Source organism: Brachyhypopomus gauderio, unplaced genomic scaffold (genome assembly GCF_052324685.1).
Source record: "Brachyhypopomus gauderio isolate BG-103 unplaced genomic scaffold, BGAUD_0.2 sc84, whole genome shotgun sequence".
NCBI lineage: Eukaryota > Metazoa > Chordata > Actinopteri > Gymnotiformes > Hypopomidae > Brachyhypopomus > Brachyhypopomus gauderio.
Window position 1 is genome coordinate 398,281 of NW_027506905.1, and position 9,836 is coordinate 408,116.

General features: G+C 45.9%; 1 protein-coding gene across 3 annotated transcripts; it reads right to left on the minus strand.

Moving 5' to 3' along the window:
- Nucleotides 1–24: 24 nt before the first annotated feature.
- Nucleotides 25–9,806, minus strand: stil (STIL centriolar assembly protein). 3 transcript variants are annotated; one of them, XM_076991687.1, is made up of 18 exons: nt 9,781–9,806; nt 8,507–8,708; nt 8,102–8,188; nt 7,866–7,973; nt 7,669–7,784; nt 7,394–7,575; nt 6,643–6,896; nt 6,348–6,431; nt 5,772–5,858; nt 5,324–5,468; nt 4,836–4,945; nt 4,544–4,679; nt 3,416–4,453; nt 2,589–2,739; nt 2,291–2,492; nt 1,776–1,923; nt 1,408–1,661; nt 26–1,224 (listed from the first exon to the last, which is right to left on the minus strand). In XM_076991687.1, the coding sequence occupies exons 3-18, from the start codon at nt 8,185–8,187 to the stop codon at nt 468–470; spliced, it is 3,858 nt and encodes a 1,285-aa protein (XP_076847802.1). In that variant the 5' UTR covers nt 8,188; nt 8,507–8,708; nt 9,781–9,806; the 3' UTR covers nt 26–467. The 3 variants fall into 3 exon arrangements, with proteins under 3 accessions (XP_076847805.1, XP_076847802.1, XP_076847804.1); XM_076991689.1 differs by lacking the exon at nt 9,781–9,806 and adding an exon at nt 9,512–9,577; XM_076991690.1 differs by lacking the exon at nt 9,781–9,806 and having other exon boundaries at nt 25–1,224; nt 2,306–2,492; nt 8,507–8,810.
- Between the last annotated feature and the right edge of the window lie 30 nt (nt 9,807–9,836).

The following is a 9,836-nucleotide window of genomic DNA, read 5'->3' on the forward strand; positions in this document are numbered from 1 at the left end:
TAAAATGCCTCGTGGGAGGGTATGTAACATCAATAAATATAACCCAAATGAATATAATTTTACATAAAATAGCTGTCCAAATTATGTATGTGTAACAAAGCATGTATGCACTTCATAGCAGAGGCTAAATTTCACGTCATAAAATATACTTTAAACATGAATATTTGAAACACTTAAAGAAAAATGCGTTGTTCAAGCTATAGAAGAGAAAGTTATTTAATGGCTATAGAACATTCATTAACATTAAACACATGAAAGGATGGTCATTGCACTAAATGTACATTGTACATCTAGACATGCTTATAAAAGATGTTAGGACTTTAAACATAGAACATACAAGGTAAACATTAATGACAAATGACTCACATAAAAAAATGTTTTTGCTATGTTCATGCAATTAAAAGAAGTGTGTGTTACCTGAATCCATATTAAATATGACATTTAGCCACTTAATCCCTTAAATAAACCTAAAAAAGTTTAGGGAGCTGTCTTAACCTGCTGAGATCCAGGAAGTTTCCAACAGACCCCTGAGTGTCGGGGAGCGCTGGAGGTGACTGGTTCTCAGACAGAGAGGACCTCTGGAGGGGAAGGACACGTTTTACACAGTTCTCCTTGTCTCCACTTGCTGCACCTTGGGACAAAAGCTGCATTTTGGGGCGCAAGTCTCGGATTAACTGGCTTTGTGAATTTTGAGGAGATGCGCGGAGAAGGGGATTGGTTTCCGGCCTCTTGTTGGTTAGAGGTTTCAGAATAAAACCAGTTCCATTTTCCCTCTTTTGTCCGCCATTTTCTGAAGTGTCGAGGGGCAGTGAACAGCCGATAGCAGAGTCTGTGTGTGCTCTCTGTGCTCGAGTCTCTTCACCACCATCATCATCATCCTCTTCCTCCTCACTGGATGCTCCCCCCTCCATTAGCCCATATCTCCTCATGTACATGCAAGTGGCTAGCGACATGTTGCTTGGGGACACCAAGCTCAGCCCGGCGCTACTTTTATCCAGTGGCGTCCTTCCGAAGAGCGTGGCACCCGGGTTGGAGCGTGCCCCGGGCCACCGTCCTCCCAGCGAGAGCCTGGACAGCTGAGAGTCGCTCAGGTACTTCAGTGCGATGGCGTTGGCCTCCAGGCTCAGATCCGCCCCGCCGCTCAGCCCCCATAAGCTGGTCCCCACCGGCTCGGACAGAGACAGCCTCGGAATCACAGCTTCGGGGTTTATGCAAGCCAGGGTGCTGGACACAAACAGGACGTGTTAAAAAACGTAAACAACTAAATAAAGACCACAAGTCAAAAATAGTCACAAGTAGGGGAATCTCGGTTGGCCAGGTGAGGCAAGGGTCAACACCACGTACGGTCGTTTCCCTCATGAACTAGAACGGCGGGGGGAGTTAAGAGGCTGGAGCCGTTTTATATACCTGGTGCTCTCCACAGTAGAGCGGCTGACCCCGCTAGAGGATGAATGGAGATCCACGGTCACCCCGAGGTTGTGCAGCTGCTTTAGGGTGGCACTGAACACCTGATCCTGCTCAGAGACAGCTGCTCTCTTCTCTGGGCTCCGACCCTTGGGCCTCGGCTTGTGTTGGGGAGACGTGCTGCGTCTCACACTGGGATCTTGTTCCATCCGTGATTCTTCCGTCACAGAATCCTGGAGACGATTTTTCACTTGACCCTGTAAAGAGAATGTAGCTGTGATGTGTACTTTTTGAGAAAGTAATATCTAGACCACTATTAAAGTACACAATGGCATATTCTAATTATAAAAAAATCCCAATGAGGATCTTACCAGTAATTCCTGATAGAATCTCTGGTCATGTACTTCTGTCTCCCCAGAGGAGAGCTCCATGTCCAGAGACTGGGAGTTGTAATAACTGCTCGCACTCTCCCCTAACACAGGGCTCTGAAATGAAGGGACTTCTGTATTTGATGATGTGCTGGAAAAGACAAAAACATAAGCAGTTACTGCAGTTATTATTACAGCTACTTTAAGCACCAGAATTGTAATAAAATATCACAAAAAATATTTTAATCCAATGCTTCACTGAATCTCGTTTGACCCTGAAATCTGAATGCAGTTGTAAAATGCGTTTCAAGATGAATGCATTCAAGGACAGTGACACTCTTTTTGAAAAGATTTCAGCGTAATTTCTTCGTCCTCCTGGTTCTTCATGCCTCATATTTTGTGCTTTATTGTAGTCAACTCTGTCCACTTCGACGCAATGACCACATCTCGTCTTGTTCGCTAAAATGGAGCCATCAGACACAGAATGGCTTGCTGTAAAAGTACGCATGAGATCGTACTTGTTTTGCGGAGACCTGGTGGAGTGGAGAGCAGTTACAGCGCTGGGATCTCCTCCACTGTGGTTCGCCTCCTCCTCAGAGTTCAGTCCTGAGGACGCCGTACTATGATCAGAGGTCTGCCAAAGAGCCTCCGGGGGATTCTGGGGAGGCTGGTCATCATCTGGGGGGCCATGACCCGGGCAACTCCAGAACAAACTGGCACCTGTGTGAACATTTGCACCAGTTAAGCTCTCCAGCACTTTCGTAACCCAGAGTGGACGACGTACAGTTGAGGGAGATGTGACAGTTTTGCAGGCACCTGTTCCAACGGCGACGCTCACACTCGTCTTCTTTTGAGGTTCAGATAACACGGGCGTCTGAATGGCCTGCTCCTGCTGCCCACGATGCACCTCTGTAGATGTTTGTGACGGCTCCGAGACCTTACTCTGAGCGTCAAGCAGTTTCTGAATCTGAGGGTCAGAGTATAAAAAAAGTAAATATCACATTCAATGCAAACATTCCAAAATTGATGTAAATATATTCAAAGCAGAATTGATGATCAAGGAAAATAACAGTACTGATGCCATCTCGTCACTAGGTAACCCAACACACACACACACACACACACACACACACACACACACACACACACACACACACACACACACACACACACACACACACACACACACACACACACACACACACACACAACCACTTGAAAGAAGTCACTGTACATGTCTGCCTCATGTTTAACTTTCAACGTTACTGCCCTGGTGTTTCAAGAGTGGTTTTGACTTTAAGCAGGTGAGAGTGTTAAATGTAGCTTTCCATGTAGATGGTGTTGGATATGAAATATGTGAATAAACACAGACTGGATAGAAACATGTCTAAATGCAACATGTGGACAGTCACATTTAAGAAAAAAGTTGGTCATGGAAACCATCTCTGACCTGTGCAAACTGCTAGTACCAGTTCCTCATGCTAGAAAGATCACTAGACCTCAAAGTTTCAGTTTATTTTCAATTCCCAAAACATCACAGGAATTTAAACCTCAAAATATTCCCTTTTCACAATCACGTAAAGATGTTCTTACCACTGTTGTGGTGTTTAGTTTCATACATGGACACTTTTTTTTTAACCAACCTGTGCCTGAAGGAGCTTCAGCTGCCGGTCCTGGTCCTTCAGCATCCTGTAGGCGTCAGCGGGAAGAAGGGCCATGGCGCCCTCTAGTGGCGCAACAGAGCCAGGCTGGCCGGTGCAGCCAGACTGGATGTGGCAACACTGGGCCTGGCAGGGTGATGCGGCCAGCTCCAAAGGTCCACCGCTGGGGCCGGCCGCAGGGCCGTGGGACGCACGCACCGGAGAGAAGTGCGAGGGAACACCGGCGTGGCAGACGGGGGTCCGAGCAGGGGACCCACGGCAGCTTTGAGCCTGGTGTGTTGGGGAGAGGCGGCAGTCCCCACGCGGGCTACCTTCAGCGGGGCAGTGGACGGGGTTGCTGGAGGCCACGTGCACAGGTGCGGGATGAACTGGAGTTCCTTGCCAGGTGTTGCTTTGGTACACAGGCGCGTGGCCATGGTGAGCAGGACAGCAGGTGCAGGACGTGGAGGCAGGGGTGCTGTGGAAGAGCCTGTGCTGTGGAGGCTGGGGCAGTGGGGTTTGATCCGCAACCACAGTGGCTATTCTGGAGCAACTGTGGCTTGACGCTGGAGGTCCAGACGGGGAGGTCTGGTGAGCGTGGGCTGTGCTTGCAAAACCCTGTCCAGGAATCTGAGTGCGCTGGTGGAAAGAGCCATTCAAAGAGCCAGCCTTGGGCGAAGAAGACGACGACGAAGACGGTGAAGACGAGAGGCCGCTGCTTAACTTCTGGCCCATGGAGGGAATGGACTTTCTACTCAGTGAGGGTTTTGGTGTTGGGTGCAGAGCAGCGGGCTTTGATCGGCTGGCTCTTGGTTGGGACAGCACTGGCGTCAGAGGTTTCCTGATGGTGGGAGTTTCCATCGTGCCACTCTGAGATGTTGGGTTTGTACCAGTCCGGGAATGATGGCTACTGCTTCTGCGCTGAGCACTTGATTGGGTAGGATGAGGGAAGGCGGGGTCATGGGAATCTACCTTCCCGACTAGGAAGCTGCCATCCAACACCATGGAGAGTTCAGGCACAGAGGGCTCAACCTGTCTCAGCTGGGTGGGGGGTAAATAAACACCATGTTAGGCACAGAGCCACTGCTAGAGTTCTCGTAGTATTGGCTGACGGTGTGAGAGCTGCCCGACCTGCTGGCTGACGGGGTGGGGGTTGGGAGAAGGCCGTGGAGAAAGGTCTTCATCTTCTACACCCGAGTCATGGTCACTGATGGACAGTCTGTTCTGCCCTGTGGCTGATGGCTCAGCGGCTCCTCCCCCTCCATCACTTCAACAACAACAAGAAAAATTCCACCAAGTAGTTATATGGCTGGTTCCTGCACTTTTGCATTTTCCACACTAACAACAGAATCAGCTATGTACATTAGCAGCTACTGTTCTATCTAATATATACATATTTTTATTCAAATCAAGTCCACTCTACCTTGACAACGCTGAACGAGATAGCACCTCTTTAAAGAGTTCAGCCTCCCGACTCTGGCCATCAGCACCAAGTTCAAACAGCAGGGACTTTCCCTCCAACGGTTCCACATTCTGCAGGCACAAAAACACACCCATACGTACATGACTTCAAAAGCATCAGTCACCATCACACATCACTTCATTTAATAAACAGGCGACTTCTTCTGTTCTCCGCACCACAGCACAGTTCACTAATGTGCAGTTTTCATTCAAGGGTTTTTATACCATAGACTAGACATTGTGAGGAATATTCTCCCATGTATTAATTTACTGTATGCAGGTTCATTGATGTTTTAAAAATTATGTCCATTTGTTTATTTAATTAAGAACCAAGTTAACAGAGAAATTAAGCAAATTAGATAAATCAGTCAGCACCGCTGGATCAAACAGTGTAATAGGAAAGCCTTACACCTTGATGCAAGCTCACAAGGTCATGGCCTCACAACAGACCTTGTAAAGCGCGAGTGACTCTGTGCTGACGAGAAGCTGAAAGCCGTCCTTCGAGTCGCTGTGCAGCTTACACTGGAAGAACTCCGGGTCTCGGTGGGTGAGCGAGTACAGCACCACCAGGAATGTGTTGCCATCCGACAGCACTCTGAAAGACACGCAACAATTCACCATGACCTTGACAAGGCTGCATGTGAACATGGCCTAACTTCAATTTTTTTTGCATGCGTACTGGATAAGATAGATTTTGTTTTTCACTCAACACGTCTGCGGTAAGAAGAAATGATAAAAGCTGACAAGACGACGATAAAGAATAAAACAGCAAAAAATAAATGCATTTTAAAAAAAGAAAGAGAGGCTGGTCTTCAAAAGGCATCTCAGTGTGTGTGTGCTAACGACAGCTGAAGTGCTTGAACAGCAGGCTGGATGAACAGATGGGTGTGGCACTCACCTGTCCTGGAAGGAGGAGCCGTGCAAGTATCTGAGACACCACGCCCACACCACAGGATTATGTATGTGGGTGACCCCACTTAGCCATCTGTCACAAAAGAGCAGAGTAACTCCAACAACCTTCACTAACCACCCACTTAACTTACACGCCTCCCTGGAGACACCCAAGAAGGGTGTGATTAATGGAGATTGAATTACAGTACAACACAATGTGCTTAATGATGGCAAAAACCAGTAAGCAAATGTTTAAAACGGATAACGCCAACTAGTCTGACTGCTGAAACGCTAGCCTAGAATTAAGCTGGAGACACCCTTTATATCACCAGTAAGTGACTGAACAGTTGTTTCTTGCAGTATGTCATGGTTGCGCTCACTTTGACAGGTTTGGGGTTGAAACCATAATGTGGGAGAATAGCAGGAGTATTACAGTATGTGATACTGGTGGAGTCACCATGATACTGGAGTAAGGGTGGTGGGAGGGGGTGCTTTCGTAGGTGGTCATCATGTCTTGGTTAGTGAAAGGATGAATTGATAAACATTGAAGTGTCAAGTGTTGCACGAGGAAGAAGCTACTTACACTCCTACGAGAGGCAGGGTGTACGCTTTGGGGTCCGACTCCAACATGAGGAGCAGTTTTCGGGTTTGGTCCATAGTCAGGAATCTGGATATGCAGACACAAAACTAATATTAAAAAAAAAAAAAAAAAAAAAAAAAACCAAAAAACATTCAACATATTCAACATAAAATAAGTATTTTAGACATTGTAGCTGATGCTATATATTAAGGTTGTTTCATCTTGTATTCAAATGCAAACTATTTAACAAACATTTCTTGCTTTTAAACAGTCAATGTGTCTGGGGGCGTGGCCTCACCCTCGCCTCCCCCCGGTGGAGTGCAGGGGCTGGCCAATGCTGGCCGGGCTACTCAGGTTCCTGGCCAGCGCGGTGGGGATGATGGGCACCGCCCGCACGGGGACGGCCTGGAGGCGGCCGGCCGGCGTCAGTGCCGCCCAGCGCAGCCCGAAGCTCAGCCTGTCCATCACCTCCGAGCAGCTGAGCCGGACGCGCAGGCTGAGCAGCTTGGACAGATCCAGCGTCTCTCTGCTACTGCAGCAGTGCTGCAGCAGCTGGGAAAACGTAAGTAGAGAGTTTAGTACGTTAAACACAAATACACCTACTGACCAAGGAGGGGGCATTAGTGCCAGGTGACAGTATTACACCACAATCTTTACTTTTTTATTTTTTATCTCTGGTGACTTTTTTCCCCCCTTTATCTCTCCATTAAAACATGCATGTACAATCTATTCCTTAGAAAGACAAACTTAAAAGCACTTAGCATTTAATATGCTTACTGAAGGACAGCTAAAGCTGTTCAGTCAGTAATTGCCTGTCCCTCAGGTAAGACCAATTCACACCTTTGGCACCTGTTACTGATGGGCAGTATCACCTGCCAGGGGAAGGGGCCCCATTACTATTATAACCATGTGCCATCGTCCTAGCAACAGGAGGAGAGTGCTTTTCAAACAGCTGTTCAGTCTTTAACATCTGCTACCTGCCTGCAATTTTTCAAATGCACTCATTACTTCCACCAAATGAAGGAAATGATCAGATTTACATGCATCACCTTAAATGAGGTTTCATAGTCTGCTGCAGAATACACTGTGACATCGGTAGCATGCTGGCCTTCAAATAAGCACGGTACTAGAACGTCTCCAGGGAGCAGAGCAGTTGGAACTCTCCCAGACAGACCAGGCTGCTCTCTGCCAGGGTCAAATCGGTCCAGCGTTAAAGTCACCCCTTCCTCATCTACAAGACAGAAGGGCAAACACGGTTCCGTTGTGTGCCAATATGTCAACAGAATTTAAGCTGCTGCGAATGAAATAGATTTAACTCACTCACCACTGTCCACAGCTAATGTCCCAATAAAAAAACATGAAAAATGAGGCTGGTTGCTCTGTCTAGCATGGCGGTGGGCCAGTCGTAATGCTTTCTCCAGAAGCAGCAGTCTGGGGTTCCTGAAACGTGTTGAGATGCTGTAGCTCAGGGGGATCAAATGTAAAACGCGCAAATACAGGAAACATGTCAATTAAACTTACCTATAAAATGAAAGGTGGAGAGTGACCACATCGCCAATAGCAGTATGGTCCCACAGGTGCATTTTAGATTGAGGAAATGTCAGAGTACTAATAACGTTCTCTGGTAACCTTAAAAAACGGGGAAATAATTTAAAGTTTGTTGCATGGTAGATATACGTGTGCCATAACACAATGTGGAAGGGTTGGGGTTAGGGTTTAGGGCTGGGGTTAGGGTTTAGGGGTTATGGTTGTAATACCTTGTGGTTTGCACGGTATCTGGTCTGCACACAGCTCCAAACACATGGGAGGACAAACCCCGTAAATTCACCTGAACGCGATTCATTCTTCACAAGCAACATGCAGGTAATAAAAAAGCACAAGAAAACAATGAGCTGACTTGTTTGATCAACATATAACCCAGTCATCGAAACTGTGGTGAACAGTATTCGCTATATGAGTAATTTAATCGGTCGTTAAGTCGTTAGTAAGGAGGATTTAACCAGCGAGCTAGGTAGTTAGCCCGCTGGGTAGCATAACAAGCTAGCTAACTATCAAATTGGCTACTTACATTGGACTAATACACCTGGACTAACACACCTGGACAGACACACCTGGACTAACACACCTGGACAGACACACCTGGACTAGTGTGTAACTCGTACCTGTTCTCGCAGTGTTCCCCTAACACGCCTCGTCCTCCTGCAGCAGCGCTGAGCCTCAATGGCCGCTCCGAGTTAACGTAGGGTCAACTCTCAAATAATGCTGTTCAACTTCCAACATCGAGCGGCACGGTACGCGGCAACACATTAGTTAATGGTTAATTTCACTCGACAGTAACTTCGTATCCAGGCGAACGTGAAACGTCTTGGAAAAAAAAACAAAAACAAACGCGTTCATCGAGATAAGCGACTCGAAAATCAATTGTGGCGCTGTTTCCAGGTTCCAATGGCGGGGCGGGACGTTTAACCAATAGGATCACATCTGACTCCGAGCTCGACCTATCAGAGCTCGGCCCCTTAGCCCGCCCATCTTCTCAACTATTTTAAATAGTCCGTGCCACGGGCCAAGATTCTGTTTTATTTCCTGAATCTCTTCATGCAAAATATGAACTAGCTATTTCTATGTAACATACGGAAATACACATTTAAGTGGTATTTAAGAGGACTCAAAAAGAACTTTTAGACAACAGGGTCAAAATGCATACAGTTGTTTGACATCTGCGCACCAGCTAGCCAACACATACGTCTAATTTCTTCTTTTTTTACACTCGAGTCTTATTTATCTTTACTTTCTAACTACATACTGCATGCTTAACGATTTGTTTTTATCTCATACATATTGTATGCTATTGTCTGGAAACTAGCTAAGTAAGAATTTCATTGTATGGTGTGACCGCCTTTTTTACACTCCATATGTCAAATGACAAATAATCTGATACAATCATGTTATATAACACTGCAAGAATGCGTGTGAAATAGTTTATAAAATGAAAACATTTATGAACATCTATGATCTATGATTTGTGCTTTAAAAAAATTGTAAGAACTGCTTATGACATGAGTGTGTAGACAGACAAATGTTACTGAAATTACAACTGGGAGTAACTGGGAGTACCAATAAATTAATGTGATGATGATTATTAGTAATGTTTCAATATTAATTCTTACCCAAAGCGCATATGGTTCACCAGTTCATTAATCACCTCAGTTCCATAAAAGCACCGTAATTAGCCTACCTTCCATTATTAATGCCTGAAATCTGTCCTATAACATGAATTGAACCACAGGTTATGCTGCGGTTTGGCCTGTGCTACTATTAACCTGAAATTCATGACAAACGGACGAAGAAATATTTATACATATTCATACATAATATTTATAATATTTATCTTAGGTCATGGAGGTCTATAAATACATATAATTCAGAACAAACCTACATTTTCTCATAATAATAAATAGGCCTACTCAGGTCTAAGAAGCAGTCTGGTGAATA

Bases quoted from the DNA above. Each gene is read 5' to 3' on its own strand.
- stil (XM_076991687.1), bottom strand. From the start codon at position 8,187: ATGAATCGCGTTCAGGTGAATTTACGGGGTTTGTCCTCCCATGTGTTT. The intron at 7,785-7,865 runs GTAAGTTTAATT...AACACGTTTCAG, and splicing joins CTCCACCTTTCATTTTATAG to GAACCCCAGACTGCTGCTTC. The intron at 4,946-5,323 runs GTCTGTTGTGAG...TTGTGCCTGCAG, and splicing joins AGTCACTCGCGCTTTACAAG to AATGTGGAACCGTTGGAGGG.